Below are 24,077 nucleotides of genomic sequence, written 5' to 3' on the forward strand. Positions count from 1 at the left end.
AGCTCCCCATGCGGCCAGCCCCTGACACTGCCCCCTCCCCACTTAACCTAAGCTGCGCTCAGGCTGGGCTGCTTCCCCATGCCCTGCTCTGCCCTGCCTGCCCCCTTGCACTGGCCCCACTTCTGCAGTCGTGGGCAGCTACCCGGCTTTGTGCCCCTCCTCCCAGGCGCTCTTTGATTTCCGTTCCCCTGTCTCTGCAGGTAAACAGACATATTGCAGAGTAATTAGTGAAGGGAAGATGCCTTGTTAGGTTGTGTTATGATAACTAATGTTAACTATTGAAGTAATTTTGTTCATTTTAATGGGATTTGGTGGTGTTTGAGCGTAAATGGGTATAAATTTTGGGGCTCAGGAACGCATAAAATTTTTTCCCATTGAAATTGACGATGTGCCGACCTACTCCGGGTCCCGTGGGTACGCGTGGGGTGTGATACAGCGGGGGGAGTCGGGTGCCCCAGGACCAACCACCCCACCTTTATAGCAGCCTGATATAGTGTAGCAGCAATATGTAATTCAATGTATTCACTTTAAAACCTAGGTTTCCACAGTATTATGAGTACCAGGAACAATAACACTCCGATTGTGAACACCACAATGCCCTGTGGCTGTTCTAAGTCCCAATAATTCTCTATACAGACCCAGCTAGACCAGCTAGTGGTATTTACCAATAGTGATTTATTCATTTATTCGTAACTACAATTACTTAACACTTGTTATATATATAGTTATTTATTTGGCATAAGCTAAATACTAGGTTACATATAACTATATATAATTACATGTGACTTACCAATAACATCCAATGCTCCCACATCTCACCAATAACTACGTTACAGCGGCCCTTCAAGTCAGAGATACGGCTTGGTTGGGACCTTTCGTGGTGGTGACGTCCGGGTGATCAGGCTGGGGTCTGCTGTCTGGACTGGAAGTTGCTAGCCTCCGCCTTGTGTCCAGGAGCCCACACCCTTACTCCTGCTAAATCACCTTTTATACTGTTTCTTACTTGGGGGTTCGATACCTGGCCAATTAAAGCGTTTGTTACCTAATTTGGGCTTTCTATCCTCCCGGCCTGTCAGAACATGTTACAAGATTTCCTCTGTCCTTGGTCTTTTTCTGAACCTCCCCTGGGACCCTCTGATGTTGTACAACCAAGATGTTCTCTTTGCGGGGGCTTCCAGCTACTAGCCCCAGCTGTTCTCTTTGGGGGCTTACTATCTGCTTGTCAGGATGTTCTCTTTGGGGACTCTCCAACTACTTGTCAACTTTCTGATTTCTTTCTCCTGGCCTGACTTCAGACCTTCCCGCCGTTGTATGATAGCGTTCCAAGATGGAGTGTATGGTCATTCTGCCTTGCGAGTGAGGCCCGGCCACCAGGTGCTCGTGCTCCCACAGAAATTAATGGTAATTACATTTTCGACTTACAAGAATTTGCCCTAAGAGGAGTTTTTCAGGAACGAATTACCCTCATAAGGCAGGGGAAGACTGTAACTGAAAGAACATCTGACTAATTAGTATGATCAAATTTCTAAAGACACATGAGCTAACAAACTACAAATATAATACAACTTGCTCTGGTAATATTTGAGTGGTTTAGATCCAAATTTTTCTCCCAGTTTTCCCAGCTCAACAATCTGCTCATTCCAGTACGGGAGAACCTGTGTTCATGTGTGACTTTGCAGTTTTCGTCGGAAGATCACCTGTAAGCTCTTCTGTGAAGTGGTAAGTTTGGGATTTAGCAAGGGTATATGTTAGGTTACCACTGAGTATTTGGGGGAGCAGTCCTAGTATTCATAGTGTATTCAATGGCTTGCCATTCTGACTGTTAGTGGATTTTTTTTAGATGGAACTAGGCCATGTCAAAGACAGTGGAGACCATACTGAATTATTAAAGCCTCTTAAGATTCACAATTAGGTCATCCTTATGGAGTGAGTCTGATGTGTGCTCTTAAATTGGAGTGGCTCCAGGGGACCCTACATTCATGTGGCTTCTGGATATAATTTCATCTGTTGTTTTAAGAGTGAAGAAATTTGTTCACTCTGTAAGTGTAGGCATGTGTATGTGGAAATTTATCTGCATTAAAAACAGGTACTATTAATGTTCTTTTAATGCCTGTTGGCAGATTTTATATGACTAGTAATAGGCATTCACAATGTGTCCTGCATGCGTACTCTGCTACAGCTTGTCTGCGGTCTGGAGAAATGGACAAGCCAACTTAGCAGATCCCATTCAAGGATTACTGTGAATCTCAGTCAACTGGTCAAACAGGTTCTGGACAACGATTTTCTAAATATAGGCCCTGCATTTAAGAAATATGAAGTATATGTCTGGTTATATATCTAGATCTGCTAATCAAGGCCATTATTACCGTTCCAGGAACTTTATGGCCCAGTATTCTTGACAATGATCTGTGAATAGTCTTGTTTTTCCTGTAAACTTGGACTGTGGTTGATCCTGCCAAGACATGTGGTCAGGTCACCTGCATCTGGAATACGTTTTGGATGTGGTACTTCTCCACGGGAAGGGAAGGGGTTGAAACCAAACACACAGGCTTCCATGTGGGGCCAAATCTATTTATAGGCAGAAAATCAAATAGAGGGTTGGCAGTTACCTGACACTAAGACACCCCTGGCTAGCCACCCAGATGGCTGCTGGAAATCTCTAGAACTAAAATGGGAGAAGGATTGTGTCCAAGCTAGAAGGCTGCCTAGCTTGTGAGAAAAGATGATTAGAACAACTGTTAAGGTCAGAAATTGTATAACAAGTTTCTTAGAGTACTAAGTGGTAGGACTGCGTAATGTTAATTTTTTTTCTGTCCAAATCATTTTACAGGTTACATTGTTTTTAATGCATTCTTTCACATAGTTCAGGAACCATTTCTGCAGGCCACACTCACTCTCCTTGGGTGTGTTATTAAGGTAAAATCTAACACAACAGAGAGGATTGTCAAGGGGTTAGAACTAGTGCCCACCATTTGAAAGTTCAAGTCTCTGTTCTACCAAAACCCTCCTAGGTGTTCTAAGAAGCCCAAAGGCACTTTGAAAATCCTAGAAGGGATTTTCATAGATTTCAATCCATTAAATGGCATTAGTAGCACTTCCCAACCTCAGAGAAGTGTTGTGGAAATAAATACATTTACGAGGATGCAGTGCTTAATTACTTTGATAATAAGGATCCTATAAGTATTTAAGATTATAGATGTTACTCCAGATACAGACAGATCGAATGTGTCTCATTTTCAAAGTTTATTTCATAATACAATATTCTCTTCTTACAAAAACAAGATAATTTAGAGCTTAATGCTTTTAAACTTAGTTAAGTCAACAAATTGTGGTGTGTTCTGTTTCAAAAAGCCCACATGATTCCGTTCAGAAGACCAATAATAACCTTAAGCGCGGCACACAGATAGATACAGACCAGTATTCATTAGTCTTTTAAAATTTGCTAACAAAAATAAAAGTGAGGAAGGCTTTGCTGTCATTTAACACGTAAATTCTCAAAACAAACTCTGTTGTAAGCTGTGCTCCTATGGAAGATATATACTCAGTCTCTTCTTGGCCTCAGTTTGTGGAAGCCGTAGTGCTCTGTGTATCTCAGGATTAAGCTCCAAGTCACTTTTCAACCCCACCAGAAGCTTTACATTTTCTGACTGTCCTAATTGATGGTGTCACTTTTTGTACCTTTGCATTGTTCGGTTTTTTAACAACTTGTGGTAATCATGTTAAGTGTGCATTAATATAATGGAACAACGTAAACAATCATTAAGATACTGAGTGATAATTTCAACCTCATGGTCATTCACTTTCATGATGAATTATAACAGTCTTCAGAAGCTTCAGCAAATTCTTTTTGCCTGAAGATAGCAGCATAACATGCAGTATTACGGTATACTGTCCTTTTAATGTTTAAAAAATAATAATTTGATACAGTAATGTGTAATTGCTGCATGTTAAAGAATGCTGAGGTCTAGCCTGCTGTCTGTTTTTTATGGGAAACTTGCAGCTAGATGGGATACTCATTAACAAAACTGTATTCTATAACCAAAATAAGGTGACTGGTTTGCTTCTTTTTTGAGAGAGAGACAGAGATACAAGCTAAAATCTTATTACGTAGCTCATAAATACTCCCCATACTCAACAAAGTAAGTATTCTGTTCTCTTTGACTTTGTCCAGTGTAAATGGTAGAATTGAAATCTTCATACTTCCAAAAGGCTTCACACAGACAGTTCTGTTCCATCTTCATTTGATGTTTGTCTTATGTTCAAGTCAGGAAGCTTCTATATCAGTCACGTTTTTTAAAAAATTGTATAAAAACCTTTTTTTAACCTTTTCTGGATTTCCTCCCTTTTCTTTACCATTTCCATCTTTTGAGGTAGAAAAGTTATTTTGGTATTAAGTAGTTTTTCGCTAACACTCAATGGTTTGCAATTCGATCTCTTCTCCTGTTCTTGCTGCAAATAAAAAGATAAAGTTACTGGTCTGAAGATCAATTAAAAGACAGACATTCCAAAATTAGTAATTCACCTAATGTTAGTATTAGAGCCCCTCTGAGCCTTTTGACATTTAATATAAACTTGCTCAGATGTGATTGCTCTGGGTTTGTAAATAATTTTTTTTTTAATTTAGAAAAAGTATTTAAAATATTTTACTTAGCCACGTCTTCAAAAACAACGAAGGGTCCTGTGGCACCTTATAGACTAGCAGAAAAGTTTTGAGCATGAGCTTTCGTGAGCACAGACTCACTTCGTCAGATGCTGGTCTTGGAAATCTGCAGGGCCAGGTATAAATAAGCCAGAGATTTCCAAGACCAGCATCTGATGAAGTGAGTCTGTGCTCACGAAAACTCATGCTCAAAACTTTTCTGTTAGTCTATAAGGTGCCACAGGACCCTTCGTTGCTGTTACAGATCCAGACTAACACGGCTGCCCCTCTGATACTTGACTATCTTTAAAAACGTAAGTGATACTGGTTACTTCAAAGAGAATACCTGTAAGATACCATAATCTGTGAATGACTGTACACTAGCAGCGATCCCCAAGTTGGCCAGACAGAAGGGGTTGCCCTTTACTCTGAATTTACAAAACCCTGGAGCTGGTGAAGCAGCAGCACTGTTGTGTTTCAGAGGTGGAAACCTTCACTGAGCAAACTCCTGAATTCAGGACTCTCAGCAAAAATAGTAACAGAGAAGTAGCCGTATTAGTCTATACTCCAACAAAACAAAACTCCAGAACGTAGCATTTTAAAGACTAACAAAATGATGACTCCTTTTGTTAAAGTGCTACATTTCTGTTGCTTTGTTTTGTTAGCAAAAATAGTGGTAGGTTGCAAATCCTTTGATGGAAGATGGGGGAAATTCTCAGCACTGAGCTAGCTGTCTTTAGATCATGCCCCCAGGGTGGGAGGCAGGTACTGAAGCTGATGGATCGTTGACTGGATCTGATACAAGACTCTGTTTTGTTGAGTCAAATATCCTATTGTCTGCATCTGCACCCACAGGGGTGTATTTTGTACAAAATGACCCCCCACTAAGAAGCTAAGTAAATGGTCATCCTTGGGAAAGCAAGATAATGTATAGCCAGTGCACACTATAAAAGCATTTTCATGTGTAACAGAAGCCAGGAATATTATGCCATGTATGTATGAATTAGGGACTCATGGGCATAAAAGTAAGAGATGGAAAACACTTACTGGACCCCAAATCCATCCCTTCAGCAATTCACTGACTCTGGCAGAGTTTTCAAAAAACGATTGGAACCATACAGGGTCAGAGATAAACTCTTAACTGCTCTGGTAAAATGTTTATTTTTTCTGCTTGGATACAGTAAAAAGGTTTAAATTTTGCTGAACAGGCAGAAAATAGACTTTTTACCAACAGGATGAAGGTGTACATTAAGAAGGAGGGTTAGCTCAGTGGTTTGAGCATTGGCCTGCTACACACAGGTTTGTGAGTTCACCCCTTGAAGGGGCCATTTAGGGCAAATAGGTCCTGTTGTGAGGGTAGGAGGTTGGACTTGATCTCTGAAGGTCCCTTCTAATTCTGTGAGATCTGTAGATACACCTATTAGCTGAGAGCTAAAACTAGTGAAGGGTTGGGTAGGAAGGAAATAAGCATATTCTCTGTAACATAAGCCTCTAGCCTAGTGTATCATCTTGGCTTGTTATCCAACCAGTGTAGCCAGGAGGTTACCTGATCTCTCACCACCAACTCACAGTTATTCCCTACAATACATTTCCTTGTGCTTTCTTTAGTCTGTAAGTAGGACTTTTAACAATAGTTAACATCTTTCATTGATCTATCTTCAAGGCTTGGTCTTGAGCTATGGTGTCCAACATGCTAGTCACATGTGGCTACTTGCCCAGTTGAGTGCAGCTAGTTGGCTTGAACCATAAATATATTTTCAGAATAATGTGGTTAGTTTGCTATAGCAGTAGCCACTATGATGGCTATTGCTTCAGAACTGGTTGGACACCAGGGGCCTTATGGATCAGTAATTCTCAAAGTTAGAGATATTGATGCTCAGTGTATCCCAGGACCAAATCACAAAGGAACAAATGTTCAGAATTTAGGCACGGAAGCTTCATTACACAAGTGTCCATACACAAAAAGTTACCTTTAAGCTTGTGTCTCTTATTCTGGAATAGATGTACAGATTTATTACAAAACCACATGAAGCACACTAAAACTGCCGACACAGCAGTGAGAAATGCCAAGAAGACAGCTACAAAATGTAAATCTTCATAGATAATCTCTGAGAGGGGAAGAACAACATGATGAAGTTAGCCATGAGCGCATACACGTTTCAATGGTAAAATAAAACAACTACTGACTAGTTCCTACCATAAACACTTAATACGATGGTGCCATAGATGTTGTTTCCCAACTCTTCTGTTATGGTGACGACATAATAGCCAGCATCTCTCACACCTACATTCAGAAGCTGTATAGAGCCATTTTCATAAGTTTTCACTCGCTCCTTGTAACTTTTAGATATGTTAGTATAACTTCCGGATTTCCATTCCACAATTTTGTTTGTGCCCCAACTTGACACATGCTTCCACTCAATGGTGGCTCTGCTTTTACAAGAATACTCAACGGAGAGGAGAATATTTTGCGCCACGGTAGCATTTATGTTGGGTTGTGGGACCAGTAAAGATATTCCTCCTAGGGCTGCAAAACAAATGAGGATTGGCAGTAAGTGCTGATGCAGTACTACCTCAAGCCTGACTTGCTGTGATTAGCATGACAATGGCTAATGGAAAGGAATAGAACTAATGTTAAACTAATGCCAGGCTTAAATAATAGCTTAGTAGTCGTTCTTTAAGGTACAGATTTTCCTAAGTGACAAGTGATTTTTGTGTACCTCATTCTGCGGGTGCTTGACTGAGAACGACTTTGTGGGCCCTAAGTGTGGATACTCTCATCCTCTGAAAACTGGACCCATCTAAGGTGCCTCAAGGTGGCAGGCTATATTTGCCGTTTGCATTTAGGAATCTTGGTTTTAAATATATTTAAATTGTAAGATTACGCTGGTCATGTATTTAAATAGTTATTTTTGCTTCCTGGTTTGTTTTCTGTTTATCAATCTTAAGTGCTTCTGTGGCCCCATCGTAGTATTTGAATGGCTAACAATTTTTTGTGTTTTTATCTTCACAACACCTCTGTAAGTTAGAGAGCTAGGGAAGTGTAACTATTACACTTTACAGACAGAGCACTGAAAGACTAAATGATATATCCAAGTTCACAAAGGAATTCTGTAGTAGAGAAAAATTGGACCTGAGTGTCCCAAGTTTAGCACAATAACCTTGAGCCACCCTTCCTCTCTATAAACACAGAATCAGCTATCACTGGAGTTCTCTGGATCCTCAGCATGTATACTGAACCTTACTACAGAAATTGTCATGTATCACCTCTCTATCTGTGATTACAGTGGCTTTTCACCTATCAATCATGATCAAATTACTTCCCAATGGCAACTACAGTAAATGCTGACACAAGAAAGTATTACCAACATATTTCATGTATCTTACCCTTCTATTAGTAGTCGTTAGCAGCTGGAAATGAAGAAGATGAGGCAGCATCATGCGTGCTGAGTCCATGGTTGCTCTGGGGCTACAGCACCCATGGGACCCCACCAGCAGCTCCGTGGATCAGCTCCTCCTCCTATCTCTCAGAGCCACCCACCCACTATGGATCAACTGTTCAGTGGCAGGAAGGAAGTGACGGTGGGGCGGGAGCAAAGCAAGGGCTGAGCATGCAGGAGGAAGAGGGTGGATAGAGGTTGGATGGGGGCAGGGTGGGAGTGAGAAGTGGTGGGGCAGGGCTGACTGGGTGGAGTCAGGGGGGCTGGGCGCACACACCCCCATGAGAAATGAGAAAGTCGGCATCAGTAGGCAGTACCATGTGACCAGCCAGTTTTCCTTGCAACATCAGTAAGTTCTTTGCTGACCACAGTTTGGGAATCGTGAGTCTGTATGTTTTTCCATGTGTAGGAGCTAGATGGCTCGGTTTCTCCTGAGGACTAACAAAACAATTATGCAAGCAAAAAACTTTAATTTTCCCTCAGATTGCTTGTGCATGAAAGGATGAGTGCTGTTACATGGAGATGCAGCTGCCTCTTAAAATCAGATGCTCATCCAACTAATTAATTTGAAAAGAAGCTATTGCAGGTGAATTTCAGTTTGTCCTGTCTTTATCCCAATTGCCAGAAGAAAATCTATAAACACGTTCTAACCCTCCCTTTTGAACTAATTGTATCTTTCTGGAGTTTGGAAAAGTGCTATATCTGCTCATGTGCTACACTGCTACAATTTTTAAATGAGTTAAGAGATTTAGCAGACCAATTTGAATAGTCACAGAGTGGCTGTGTTAGTCTGTATCTTCACAAAACAAAGAAGCAGTCCTGAAACACTTCAGAGTAACAAATTAATTTATTAGGTGATGAGCTTTCGTGGGGCAGACCTCCTTCTTCAGTCTGTTTCCTGATCTGAAGAAGTGGGTCTGCCCCACAAAAGCTTATCACCTAATACATTGTTCTGTGAGACCAATTTCATAATAGAAAAAGTACTGACCACCTGTCATTACAACTGCACTTAGAATCCATCCTCAGTAACAGAGAAAATTCTTCTGTTAAAGAAAACCACCTGTGGACTTCCCCATTGTTTGCAGGTTGCACCATACGAGTCCCAGTTCAGATCATAATTCACTTATCACTTGACTATGGGTGTGTCTATTACTAGGAACTAACTTCAAAGTTTGAAGTTAGGCACTACTTCAAAGTAGCCAGCAGAGAGTCTACACACATTTTCCTTTACTTCAAAGCTAACTTCAAAGTTGAGCATCTACATACACCCTACTTCAAAGTAGGGCACTACTCCATTCCTGGGGATGGAGTAAGGACTTCAAAGTTGGGCCCCCTACTTACCTTTGAAGTAGGAAGCCCAACTTTGAAGTCCTTAGTCCATCCCCGGGAGTGGAGTAGTGCCCTACTTCGAAGTAGGGTGTATTTAGATGCACAGCTTCGAAGTTGCACTCTGAAGTAAGCAACATTGAAGTTATTTTTGTGGTGTAGACATAGCCTAAGGGAGTTGTGGCTTTAGTTATGGGATCTGGCTGGGGTGGTGGCAGGAAGGGTGGAGGAGGCTGAGAGATTGGGGACAGGAAAGGGGGGGAAAAACTCAAAGGCCAGACAGGTTCAACTGAAGGGAGAAACCTGAAGACAGCACTGCCTGAAACTGCCTTTGGGCTGATACTGGATAGCACATGAAATATGTAATAGTAATGTGCCATAACAACAAAGGGTATCAAATATCTTGGATCGCCGCAGCCTTGCCACCAGGTGCCGCACCGCCCTGTTACCCTCCCAAAGTGCTGCACCACCACCCCCTGCCATGTGAGCCCCCCAGGGCTGGAGCCCACCAGGACCAGAGGAGCTGCCTCCATTCCTGTGCCACATGGTGGGGGTGCAGGCATGAAGTGGCTGGAGGGACACCACATGTTCACCACAATCCTGAATGGGGAGCGTATTGGAGAACGCGGCACTAACAGGCTTAAATAATGGCAAATTTTAGGTTAAGCACCCTGATGGAGAGATCTGTCCTGCTGTGAAATAATCTTCCTAAGAATGTAGTGGAAACCTCATGAGTAAGGACATTTAAAACAAGATGGGACAGTGTTTGAGTAACTGTATTACTCTAGGGAACTATCCTGCACTGGCCAAGGATGGGTCCAGGTCAGCTACCAGATCATCTGGTCCAAGTCTATTTTCTGTGTCCATAAAAAAATAAATATGATCTGAAACTGCTGTAACCAGCCATTTTGCAATTTTCCACCTAAAGGCCTCAGGCAATAAGAGTTTATCTGTGGAATTTAAAACAAATGTAGAGCTTGGAGCTAGTAAAGGCTTAATCTACGCTACTGTGGAAGATCAACCTGTTCAGAGTCAATCTTCTGGGGTTTGATTTTGTGCATATGTGAAATCAAGCTCTTAGGGGTCAAAGGAGTCAATCCCTGTGCTCCTCACAAGAGGCGAGGGGTAAGGAAAGTCAAAGGGAGAAACTCTCCCGACAGCCTTCCCTTGTTAAGGCATACTAGTTAGCCAAGAGTAAATACATTGATTTTAGCTCTGCAATTGGCATAGCTAAAATTGCCTATCTGCGGTTGACTTCTTTGTCTAATACAGAGATAGATAAGAGTCTGGTTGCGCAGCCCTTATCTGCTTGGTAATCTCAGGCTGCTTTTTCCAGTACTTCAGTCTCATAGAATCCTAGGGCTGGAAGGGACCTCAGGTCGTCATCTAGTCCAGCCCCCTGCTTCAAGCAGGATCAACCCCCACTAAGTCATCCCAGCCAGGACCTTGTCAAGCCGGGACTTAAAAACCTCAAGGGATGGAGAATCCACCACCCCTCTAAGCAATGCAATCCAACGCTTCACCACCCTCCTGGTGAATTAGTTTTTCCTAATATCTAACCTACACTTCTCCCTCTTTAACTTCGGACCATTACTCCTTGTTCTGCCATCTGACACCACTGAGAACAGTTTCTCACCCTCCTCTTTAGAGTTCCCCTTCAGGAAGTTGAAGGCTGCTATTAAATCACCCCTAAGTCTTCTCTTCTGTAAAGTAAACAAGCACAAATCCCTCAGCCTCTCCTCATAAGTCTTGTGCTCCAGCCTCTTAATCATTTTGTTGCCCTCTGCTGAACCTGCTCCAGCAAATCCACATCCTTTTTATAGTGGGGGGGCCCAAAACTGGATACAATATTCAAGATGTGGCCCCACCAGTGCTGAATAGAGGGGAACAACTACTTCTCTAGATCTGCTCAAAATGTTCCTCCTAATGCACCTTAGTATGCCGTTAGCCTTCTTGGCTACAAGGACACACTGTTTACTCATATCCAGCCTTTCATCCACCATAACACCTAGGTCCCTTTCCATTGTATTGCTGCTGAGCCAGTCAGTCCCCAGCCTATAACAATGCTTGGGATTCTTCCGCCCCAGGTGCAGGACTCTACACTTCTCCTTGTTGAACCGCATCAGATTTCTTTTGGCCCAGTCCTCCAATTTATGCAGGTCACTCTGGATTTTCTCTCTACCCTCCAATGTATCTAACTCTCTCCCTAGTTTTGTGTAATCTGCAAACTTGCTGAGGGTGCAATCCAGTCCCTCATCCAGATCATTAATAAAGATGTTGAACAACACCGACCCCAGAACCAAGCCTTGCGGCATTCTGATTGAAACCAGCTGCCATCCTGATATTGAGTCATTGACCACTACCTGTTGGGCCTGACTGTCAAGACAGCTTTCTATCCATCTTAAAGTCCAAGGATCCAATCCATAGTTCCTTAACTTATGGGCAAGAATGTTGTGGGAGACCATATCAAAAGCTTTGCTGAAGTCAAGGTATATCACATCCATTGACTTCTCTGTGTCCACACAGCCTGTCACCTCGTAATAGAAGCTAATCAGATTGGTCAGGCAGGACTTGCCCCTGGTGAATCCATGTTGGCTACTTTTGATCACTTCCCCCTCTTCCAAGTGCTCCAGAATGGATTCCTTGAGGATTCCCTCCATTATTTTCCCAGAGATTGATGTAAGGCTGACCGGTCTATAGTTCCCTGGATTGTCCTTCTTTCCTTTTTTAAAGATGGGCACTACGTTTGCCTTCTTCCAGTCATCCGGTATGTCCCCCACTCTCCAAGAGTCTTCAAAGATAATGGCCAAAGGTTCAGCAATGACATCTGCCAATTCCCTCAGTACCCTTGGGTGCATTAAATCCAGACCCATGGCTTTGTGTACATCTAGTTTTTCTAGATAGCTCAGAACTTGTTCCTTCCCCACAGATGGCTGCCCTCCACCTTCCCACACTGCATTGTCTTGGACCGTCATGTGGGAGTTGACTTTGTCCGTGAAGACTGATGCAAAAAAAGCATTGAGTACTTCATCTTTTCCTATCTCATCTGTCACTTGGTTACTTCTCTCATCCAGTAATGGCCCCACACCTTCTCTGATAACCCATTTATTGTTAACATGCCTGTAGAAACCCTTCTTTTTACTCTTCACATCCCTTGCCAGCTGCAGTTCCAATTGTGCTTTCACTTTCCTGATTACTCCCCAGCATTCTCCAGCTGTATGTTTATACTCCTCCTTAGTCAACTGTCCACGTTTCCATTTCTTGTATGCATCCTTTTTGAGTTTAAGCGGACACAGGATTTCCCTATTAAGACAAGCTGGTTTCCTCCCATGTTTGCATTTCTTACTATGCAGCGGGATGGTTTGTTCCTGTGCCTTCAGTAAGACTTCTTTAAAATACTGCCAGTCTCTAATCCATGTGATTGAAAAAGACTGAGGCCATGTAACTTGCCTCAGCCAAAGGTTCTAGGTTAGACATCAGTCTAAAGCTGCTGCAGTTAGTATATTGCTTGTGTGCATGCATATTTAATTCCTTGTGGTGGTGCTGTATGTGCTCCCCAGGAGCACTTTGTCAGAGCAACAGGGTTCGGTATTCTAGTGTACAAACTGCCACCCGGAGGCAATGTGTGGGGAGTGGGGGGTCACATGTATCAACCTCCATGCCAGGTGGGGCCAGCCAGCAGCCAGCTGAGGGATTAGTGGGGCTGGAGAGCCAGCAACAGGGTTCCATGCCTCCCTTTCACACACACTCACTGGCAGCTGCAGGAAATTACAGCAAGGCTGCTTGGCCCCAGTGCACGTTGTTTTCTCACTGTATCGCTTCTAGGGAGTGCGGGGGCAATCTCCCCCGACCCTGGAGTAATGCAACCAGAGACCAGCATGAGCTGGAGCCGCCCAGCTGCACTTTCCCTGCCACGGCTGGTGAGTGCAGGTGGGAGGACGGCATGAACCCCTGACAAGCTGGCTAGTAGCTGGCAGGGGAACTAGAGAGGCCAGAAGGCCAGTGCCAGCAGCAGGAGTCTGTGCCATCCCTGCCCCCACCACACACACACACACTTCCTGCAGTGGGGAAAGCACAGCAAGGTGGCTCCAGCTTGCACCATGTTTCTCTGGTGGAGGGGGGCAGGGCTGCCTCGCACTAGCCAGAAGCAGCCAGAGAGCAGCGTGCGCTGGGCCAGTCAAGGCAGGAGCTGCATGATGTTTGCATCTTTAAAAAAACAGAACTATTTGGAAGGCTTCAAGCAGGGACTATCTTTCCCAAGTGGCAGATTAGCACTGGTGGTGCTGAATGCCAGTAACCATCCGGGGGGACTTATATATCTTGACCGCACCAGAGAGCATTTCAACTACTGATTCATCAGGTGTGGAATGAATGACTTTTGGAAGATCGAAGGAATGTGGTTTACTCCCAAGATTGCATCTCGGTGAAAAAGTATTCCTATGTCCATAGTTGCCTGCTCTGTCCTCCATAATATCTGTGAAGCAAAGGGGAGTAAGATGCCACTGAGAAACGTTCCAGAGAGGATTGCTGGGTACCTCCATGGAAGTTTCACTGAGAGCTCTTAGGAAGATTCACAGGAGATCCCTGTGTACATAAATAAACTGTTCTGCACAGCCTAACTCCATAAGAGAATGAAAAGCAGATGACAACACTACCTCTCTTTGGCTATGTGTAGACTGCAGGCTTCTGTTGGGAGACCAGAAGTCGCCCGACAGAAATCTACCACATCCAAACAACACTTCCACTTTTCTGAGATCACTCTCGGAAAAGCAGAAGCAGTCTGCTAAGACGTCCCTGTATACCTCATGCCATGAGGCATAAGAGAGTCTCAGCAGAGGGGCTTTCCTGCTATTTGGCACCCATGTGGCTGGGTCAAATGTCAGGAAAGCATCTCCCAATAAGTCTGTCAGCAAAAGATAAGCAAATTGCAGAGTGCAATTTGCATATCTCTTGCCAAAAGTTCCCCACAGTTTAAACACAGCCTTAGTTGTACTTACAGCCTTTTCTAGTATGAGTAAATTAAAGAAAAGTCAAAGGTTATGTCCTGTTAAGTTGGGGACATCATCACAGTAATTGAAAGTAAATGTCTCCATTTACATAAGACTCCTTCCCCTGTATTGCTCTCACCCGTGCTTAACTGCCAGGACTAACTGGACTGTGGTTATGTGTCAGACAGGTCCTGGCTTGCAGCATGCCCCCCATCCTCTTCCACTTCCTCCTCCTTATGGCTGTTCACACCAGCAGCTGATGGCTCAGTTTCCTTGGAGATGTCCATGGGAAGTCTGTGGGGTTGTAATGACATTCCCATCTATGTATGGTATGCAGCTTTTTGTAAAAGCAGCAGGTTTGTGGCTTGACTGTTGTCCTTACTGGTCTCCTGATAGACCTAATGCAATTCCTCTGCTACTGGCCCCTGTTGTACCCCTTCTCCTGTATCCCTCATAAATCACCATAACTGTGCTTGCAGAGCCTCTTCTCCCAACACGTCCAATATCTCCTTCCTACTCCAAGTTGAAGCACAACTAGAGAACGTGGCCAACATGGTCAACTGGGCAGTTGCACACAAAAAAGAACAGCTGTTAACAGTGCTTGCCAAGCTGGACCATCAGGAAAAGGCATTTCAAAAATTTGCAGTGATTTATAAAGGAGAGAGTCCTTCCAGTCGCCATAATCCCTGGGCAATGGCGTTCACAGTTATGATCAAAGTGGTCAGGGACAGGCATTGTGGGATACCTGGTGGAGGAATGCTACAGTCGATATAAGTAATACAATGTCTAAATTTCCTCTGCATGGACCTCAGTTCATCATTCCTGGTGCATCCTGGTGCATTGCCACTCAGGGAGGTTGTGTTACTGCGTTGCTTTAATGGGTACTTACATTGTTAGGAGCCAAATTAAGTGTAGACCCACAAACAACTATGTCAATGCAAGGTTGCTTATATTGACCTAACTTTGTAATGTAAAAAAGGCCTGAATGACAAGCTCTTGCTTTTCCTGGATCAGCAGTGGGGAGTCAAGTTGATTATGTACTGTGTTGGCTCTTTGCCAGCTTTAATAGTTCTTACTTATAACTGGAAGAATTATGTGTGGCTATACACCTATGTAACAAATGCTATAACATAAAAAGCTGTTTTATTTTGGTAGGCATGGCAAACATCTGCCAGTTAGTAGGGTGTTCACACACATTCTTCTGGCAAATGCCTGTCCCTTTTGGAAGGGGTATGTAAATAAAGCAGGTGAAAAATGCTGATGAGGCACTCATATGAGTATTCAGTGCCTCATTTGTATAATGATGGCCACCTGGAGCATTGAAAGTGCTGCTGCTTTGGGATTGCAAATTAGCTGTGTAGACAGGGTTCCTTTGTAAGAAAACCCCGATTTCGAAAGCACCCTTCTTCCCAAATCAAAAGCAGCACTTTTGACACTCCAGGAGGCCACTATTATGCAAACAAGGTGCTGAATATTCATACCAGTGCCTCATTAGCATTTTCAACCAACTTCATTTACATGCCCCTTCCAAAAGGAAGGGGCATGTGTAGATGTAGCCTGTCAGTGTTTAACCTGTATGTTCCACATATGTGGACTTCCGCTTTCACATTTTATCTACCATGTGCCTCTCGTTTGTCTCATCCTGAAAGCCTCATCTTTCTTTAGAGAATAGAGCAGAGAGCAGTGGCTGAGATTAGAATCGTTATGAGTTGGAAAAGGTCCTATACAAATCAATAGCAGAACTCCCTCTGACGAATGCTATGGACACGTCATTTTCAGAAATTAGTGTATCACCTTTGTAACTGTTACATGTACTGTTATGGGCAGGCTAGTGATTGTATCCCTGGCTCAATGTAGGAATTTCAGGGGAGTAATTAAAGCAAATCCTGCTCATAACCAGTGTCCATAGAAAGCTCACCCTTAAGCCAAGAATGGACCTGACAGGCAGACCCTGAATTACGCTAATCCTTTCGGAATCACTATTTGGAAGATGGGTGCCTGCGTAGTATGTCTGCAAAAGCAAGGTTCATTGTTTTAAAAGTATGTTTTCTCAGGAATGCTTTTGTTCTGAATAAATTATATTTTGCTTTAGGAAAGCTGGCTGGTCCCTCTAATCCTGCCATTGCCTTTGAGAGGACAGTATTGCAGGTGCTAAACTAAAGTCAGACCGGCTGAGCTAATCATAGTTAGGGCCCTACCATGGTCATGAAAAATGCACCATGGACCATGAAATATGGTCTCCCCTGTGAAATCTGGTCTTCTGTAAGTACTTCATCTCCTATGTGATAGCTATGGCAACACTCCTCATGAGTATTTGGCCCTGCTGCCTGTCACGACAGCAACAGTGGTCAAGCCAAACCTGAGAGTGATGCTGTGACCTAGTGCTGGCCCCGTTCACTTCTGCCATAGGCACCAAACTATGGGCAGGCTTGCTCTGCTCCACCAGAAAGGCAGATCCTGCCCCTAGCAGGGCGCACCGCCTCCACTGAGTGCCTCCGTTCTAGGGAGCAGATGGGGATGGGTAGCACACTGATGTTTTGCCTAGAGAGGCAACTGCTGTGTAAAGGCAATTTCCATAGTGCATAGGCTCCAAAATCCTTTAACCTGGACCTGCCAGTAATAATTAACAAGAAGAAATGTTTGCAGTTGAAGTCCTACAGCAGTATGCTTTATTTATGCAAATAGATGAACTCTGTTTAATGTTGGCTTAGTTTAAAATTCTTGCAGAAGCAAAACGTTTCCATAGGAATATCCTGCCATAATAACATACTTCTCAAGAGGCATTGCAAATCAGTCTCTTGCCTCAAGCTGTAATAAAACTGAAATCATCAACAGAGGAATACAAAAGCCAGAGCAGGGTGTGGCTGTTACATATTCTGGAGCAAAGTTGAGCTTTGACCCCGGGTTCCCATGTTGTGAATTTAATATGTGCATTTGCAACACTTGTAAAATAGACGATCCTGCAGAGCCGTGGCTCTGAAACTTTTTCACACAGTGGGACGTTTCCTAAGGGAGAGCCAGTCTTGGGGATGCAGCCCTTTGTAGCCCTCCTGGTCAGCCCTAGAGTCAGCTCTCGGTAGGCCTCATTACTAAGGAATCTGAGCATTTCATGAGCTGTAGTGCATTTATCCTCATAGCAACTCTGTGAGGAAGGGCAGTGCTAATATCCCTCTTGTACATGTGGGGGGAGCTGAGAAACTAAATGACTCAGCTAGGAAGCTGGCGATAGAGCAGAGAGTTGTAGCAGAGTCTCCCATGCCTCAGGCTGGTGCCATAACCACGAGGCCATGCTCCTTCTCACAGAGCTAACCTGTGTCTATATTTAAAAGTAATATTAGGACACTAGTAAGGAAGCCAGCTGATGGTTGAGATACAAAAAAAATCTTATGGCAATCCTAAAACAGAGCTGGACAGGGTTATAGCAAGCAGCAGATGTCCCTGCCAAAGACTGACGGATGCCAAACAGCTTGTCTTGTGCCAAACAGCTCTGCCGCTCTCTTAATAGCATTCCACAGAGCACTGTAATTATTGTCCTAACGTTGTTCCGTAGTGTTATTGTAACATTGGTGTCAGCGTACTCAGCGCAATGGCACTTCATGAGGGTGCTGTCAGAATGTAGCTATGACGCCGTTAGTACAGCCAATGATAACTTACAAAGAGACGCTGAGGGAAACAGTTTTCCGAGCCCATGAGATGTAAAAAATAATCGTGTTCTGCACTGGGGAGAGCGTGACATCAATCCCTCTTCTACCCTTCCCAAATGGCCTAGGGGTGAAGCACTCACTTGTGACGTGGCAGACCACATTCAAGTCCCTGCTTGGCTCAAGACTTACTTTTCGCTTCATCAAGTCTATTTTTATTGTGTCATTTTTAAGCATTGCACATTTGTCCAGAGCATTGGATGGATGTCTCTTTATTAATAAAGTTTGAATCAAGTGAAGAATAAAATATTCTTTGGCTGAAACTGCAAAGTCCAAACAGCATCTATCACCCGTCTGCATTTATAGCACACCTTTCCTTAGCTAGAGGTGCTGCACAAGAGTAATAAAACCCAGGAGATTCCAAGGACAAACTCTTTAAACAGACACAATTTCCCACTCACCTTGAACTAAAACTCTGTTTCATCACCTCCCAAACACAGAGTTTGGCCAACTGAGCTTAACAGAAGTCACCGATTTATCACAGTGGAAAGTACCTTATCTGCTCTGTTATGTCTCTTGCTCCTTACCAACAAACATAACATGGAGGAACCATGGGCACAAGGGGTCCAAGTAACTGTATTATCTAAATATATCAAAGGCCTAGCTACATATACACACAGCTGTCTGGGTCTGCTATGTCTTCTCACAGGCAGAAGACAATGAGGGCCAGAAGAGTGCTCACAAAATATTTAAAGGGATATTAGCCCAATACATGGCACTCATGCAGGCAACATTAGCCCTCCCCACCCCATGGAAAGTCAGTACAGTAAACCCTCATAATACACGGCTGCAAGTCGCATGTAACTCGCTTTAACGTGAGTTAGGCACAACTTGATGCTGCTCTGCAGCCCCTTCTCCCTGACTTCTCCCAGCCACATGGCTCTCAACCTGACAGCCATGCCTCTAGGGGAAGGCAGAGGGAAGGTTTTTAGCTCACCTAGCTGCACGCAGCTGCATGCAGCTAGTCAAGCTAAAAGCCTCCCCCTGCCTCTCCCAGGGGCACAGCTGTCAGGCTGCTAGTGGAAGGCAGGGAGAAGCATCCAGGAAACTGACCAGCCTCAGGGGGCTGGTCAGTTTCCTGGATCCACAAGCAGAAGGGAGCTGGGAACCAAGCAGCAGCCTGGTTCCCATCTCCCCCTCCCCCCCCTCACTTGCATGAAAATTTGAGTTACGTTTGGGGGGAGGGGGTTGTTGCAGGAACAACCCCCAGGTATCTCGAGGGTTTACTGTACTTTACATTATGTACATGTTACAGCATACTTGCTGGCCTCTTGAAACTAAAAATCTGAAGGTCACACTTGAAATTTCCAAAGCCTTTTCCCAGTTACAAATATCAGACTCCCACTGTATGTCTTTCAGACGTGCCAATTCTATTGGATGATATAACAGCATGATCAGGCATGTGGAACAGAAATGAAATTCTATAAAAACTAGACCATTTACTTCTTGCTATAAAACAAAAAACAGTACAAACAAATATACACGTTCCATATTTGTCAGGAAGACTTATTCCAAAACCTTGCACTGAACAGAAAAATTATGTACCATTGCCAGAGTTCCTGCTGCATAAGTTAATTGTATGGGCCAAACAAGCAAGTACTGTAGTGAGTTTAAGCATGCAGTTACTTAGCAATGTTTTAAGGATTACAGAAGCCCTGCAATCTAATTGGCAATAAATTGCTGTTATAAAGTGTAATCAATAACTTGAGACGAGCAATAAATAAGACATAAAGGTAACCTAGTATTTGTCAGAGTTGTAGTTTACAGGTAATCACATCTCATCACTTTCATAGCAGTTCAGGGCTTAATTTTGGGTGGGGACTAGGGCAGCGGAGGCCCCATTGTGCAGGGTATGGCTGGCAACAGCAGGGATGCTGGGGGAGAGGAGCAGGGCCAGGCTGGCTGGAGGGGTTGTGGGGCAGGGCCATCTGGGCAGCTGAGGGGTGGGGAAGAAGGGCAGGGCCTGCTGTGGGGGATGGTCCACATTTACAAACAATGCACACACCCCCGCACAGAATTTCCTGTATACAGGCCTGGATCAAAGCAGGGAGCTGTGCACACACCTTGCCCAGCTAGTCTAATAGGCCTGTTGAATGTACAAATGCCAGACTTCTATGAGTAAGCACAGCAACCGTGCATGTACTTTTTGCAAGCGGATTTGGATGCGCTGGCTGAAATATGAAAACCAGACTTTCAGTGGGCAAATCATAAAAAAGAGTTCTGGAAAAGGATGTTTTGAGACTGAAACCCTAAATCATTAATCCAAAACACACTGGAAGAGTGAATGGTAAGTTTTGTGTTGTTACTAGAACCTCTTGTCTGGGGGAGCTATTTGAGCATCTCCCCTTTCAATCCTCATTATGGCCCTTCTTGCTGTGCTCACATGAAAAAAAAATAGACATTTGCAAACATTACCACCATTGAAAACAATAAATTCCCGATTCTAGGTACAGATGGGCCACTTTATGCTACTATGGCAGCACAAAGGTTCCTTCCAGTGAATGTCAATGACTTCCATAGAAAAGACTAACTGTATTTAGGACTGTTTGGAGCTTTGTGGAGAGCTCATGAATTTGATTTCAGTAAATGCAAACTCAAAAAGAATAAGTGAACAACAAGAAGTCTTGTGGCACCTTGTAAACTAACAGATATTTTGGAGCATAAGCTTTCGTGGGCAAAGACCCGCTTCGTCAGATGCATGAGTGGGGGGGTGGTGGTTTCAGAGGGGTATTTAAAGAGGGAGATCCAGGTAAGAGGGAGGGCCACAGCTGACAAGGTCTATTCAGCAAGGTGGAAATGGCCCAGGAGCAACAGCACTTATCAAAAGAGATAAAAACAAGTCAGATCAGACAGGGGGATATGACCCATTGCCAGAGTCTAATGGGGAGCTATTAACACCCAGGGCAGAGAAGCTGCTTTTGTAAGGTGTAAGCCACTCCCAGTCTCTGTTTAATCCTTGGTTAATGGAGTCAAATTTGCAAATAAATTGCAGCTCAGAGATTTTTCTCTCCATTTGATTTTTGAAATTTCTTTGTTTCAGGACTGTCACCCTTAAATCTGCTACTGAGTATCCAGGGTGATTGAAGTGTTCCCCCACAGGCTTCTGTACATTACCATTCCTGATGGCTGATTTATGTCCATTTATTCTTTTACGTAGAGACTGTCCAGTTTGGCCAATGTAAATTGCAGTGGGGCATTACTGGCACATTATGGCATATATTATATTAGTAGATGTGCAGGTAAAGGAGCCCCTGATGGTATAGTTGGTGTTAGGTCCTGTGATGTTGTCACTGGTGTAGATATGTGAGCAGAGTTGGCAGCGAGGACTGTTGCAGGGGCTGGTTGCAGGCCGAGAGGCACTGGTTTGTGATTTGTAGTGGCTGGTGAGGATTTGTTTAAGGTTGGCAGGCTGTCTATAGGCGAGGACAGGCCTGCCTCCCAGGGTCTGTGAGAGTGAAAGATCACTGTTCAGGATGGTTTGCAGATCACTGATGATGCGCTGGAGAGGCCTTAGCTGGGGGCTGTATGTGATGGTCAGTGGTGATATCTTGTTTTCCTTGCGAGGCCTGTCTTGTAGCAGGTGGCTTCTGGTTACCCGTCTGGCTCTGTCAATCTGTTTCCTCACTTCCTCGCTGCCAACTCTGCTCACATATCTACAATCTACAATAATATCTCCTCATTAGACTCTGGCAATGGGTCATATCCCCCTGTCTGATCTGACAGAAGCGAGTGCAACAACTACCGTGGAATCTCCCTCCTAAGCGTCACTGGTAAACTGTTCACTTGCGTCATCCTTGGCAGACTCCAGAAGATTGCTGAGATGGTGTACCCTGAATCGTAGGGTGGGGCCCATGGTCTGTAGATGCTATATAGTCAATTGGACAGCAAAGGGTAGGGTGGATGGCAAGGACAAGACAACCACCTTGCTTGCCTTGCCTGGAAGCTGTGCCTGTCTGTTGCTACTTTTTGTGTCGGAGTGGTACATGGCAAATGTATTCCTTTCACTTGCTCTTTAAAGTGACCTGCTTTGATAAACGCATGGTGTTGTTCTAACATAGAACATCGTTCTAGCATTGCCTGGTAAATGTATTCCTTTCATCAAATGTGTTTTCCAGCAGAATTTTCTGCCAGAAAATTAATTGCAAATATTTTAAAATCTTTCTCTATCATACATAGTTAAGTCTGGCCAAATGAAAAGTAAACATAAAAATATTTTAGCATACTGTCAGCTTGGATCTCTTGAACCTGCATAATCCAAATAGAACTGCTTCACCCTTGAAAACAAATATCACACCCTAATCAGCTTTCTTGCGACTGACTGCAAGATGACTGTGTGAATATGTGCTGAGCTGCGAGAAATAATTAAAAATCCATTTCACACAGAAATATGAATAAAGTGAACTGAGAGGAAGCCACCGTTGTTCATATGATGAGAGCTCTGTCCCCTGAAGAATATAAATGCTGAATCACAAGTTATTCAACCTGCAGAGGTTCAAAATTGAAACTATTGCACCATATATCCAGCTCTGTGAGATGTACATATACTGGACCTTAACATGGGTGCATAAACTGAGTTTATAGCATGCTGAAGATAGTGTGTTTGGAGAAAAGCTGGCAGCTATGAGCACACATCTGGGCATTGCACAGGAAAAAGCTTTGTATTGAAATGAAATGTTATTGACCATTAGTAAAATTACCCGTGGGGCTTATGGCAACACCATTCCACCTGTTGTATCCTGCTGAAGTTGGAGATATGGAGTTTAACCTTTACAAACATGCAACTGAAGGACTGCTAAGGGAAGTGACTTGCCCAGAGTCGCACAGCAAGTCAATGCCAGAGGCAGACACTCCTGACTCCAACTTGAATGCCCTCTCTGCTTTGCCTGGTGTTTTCTATTAACCCTCTCTTTGGAAGTAACACAGGAAACACCAGGTCAACATACATACCTGGTTTACTTCTACTGACTGCAGCACATCAGGGATGAACTTGGCTCACTGTCTTCAACCTTCTCTTTTTTCGCACGTGCGCGCGTGTGTGTGTGTGAATCACATCTGTTTCCAGTGCTGCCAGGTCACTACTATATCCATGTGCTCTCACTTCTGCGCAAGGTGTATGGACCAGAAACTGGGGCAAGATGCCTCTGACTATTAACATTGTCACCTCAAAGACCAAGCAAGTTGATCTGATTCCCCACAACACAAAACAAACTCCAGTAACCTGAATGAAAAGTGCTGCCAGCACGTTCTAAACCAGCCTCCTCTCTGAGCTTGAAAACAAACACTGCAATTAAACAGCCCTTTACCAAAGCACCCTGACCCCGTCAGCTGGCATAGGCCAGCTGCAGTGTACACAAGCCCAATGGGTACAGCTTGCCATCAGAGGCTAAACGTGGCTATGCCACAACACTGGAACTCCCCTGCTGTCAGAGACCTAGAAATTGCATTGTTTATAGCCATTCACAGGGCCGAGAGAGCAGAAAGATTGGAAGAGACGGTTCAAATGGAGAAAGGGGAAGAGGGGAGAAGGAAAGGGGAAAAGAAAGGGCAAAGGGAACAAATAAAAGGAGGTGGGGAAAGGGAGGGACATTGAGGAAGAGAGAGAAAGCTGAGGAGAGTATAAAAGCAAGCAGATTAAATTCATCCAGGACACTTACTCTGCAGAGCCCACCCAGCAGCCAGGCACAAGGTGACAGTCCCCAGTATGATGCCTTGTCTCCTGCAGCCCTGCAGAGGCCTCATGAGAGAGAAAAGCAAACCCAGGGGGCTGCATTTAACCTGGTATCAGGGCTGGCATGACAGGCTCCGATGGCTGCCTGGCTCAGAGCTATCAGGTCTCTCTTTGTCGTCTCTGGGCTGCTGCCACTGTTCCCAGGGCAGACCCAGTCCAGCTGGTTGCAGGCTCTGACTAAACCAGTTCTCACGCTCTCTTTGTATCTGCTGGAGCCTGGGATTGTTCTGCTGGCTGCACACAAAGCACGCACAT

The 24,077-nt window shown here is 44.1% G+C and overlaps 1 protein-coding gene across 1 annotated transcript; it reads right to left on the reverse strand.

Moving 5' to 3' along the window:
• Nucleotides 1-3,235: 3,235 nt before the first annotated feature.
• VSTM5 (V-set and transmembrane domain containing 5) lies at nucleotides 3,236-24,077 on the reverse strand. The gene is given in 6 exon segments (XM_074981535.1): nucleotides 3,236-4,449; nucleotides 6,610-6,747; nucleotides 6,837-7,166; nucleotides 23,749-23,944; nucleotides 23,947-24,018; nucleotides 24,021-24,077. Coding segments are annotated over 6 exon segments (837 nt in total). The 3' UTR covers nucleotides 3,236-4,405.

This window comes from Carettochelys insculpta, chromosome 1 (genome assembly GCF_033958435.1).
Source record: "Carettochelys insculpta isolate YL-2023 chromosome 1, ASM3395843v1, whole genome shotgun sequence".
NCBI lineage: Eukaryota > Metazoa > Chordata > Testudines > Carettochelyidae > Carettochelys > Carettochelys insculpta.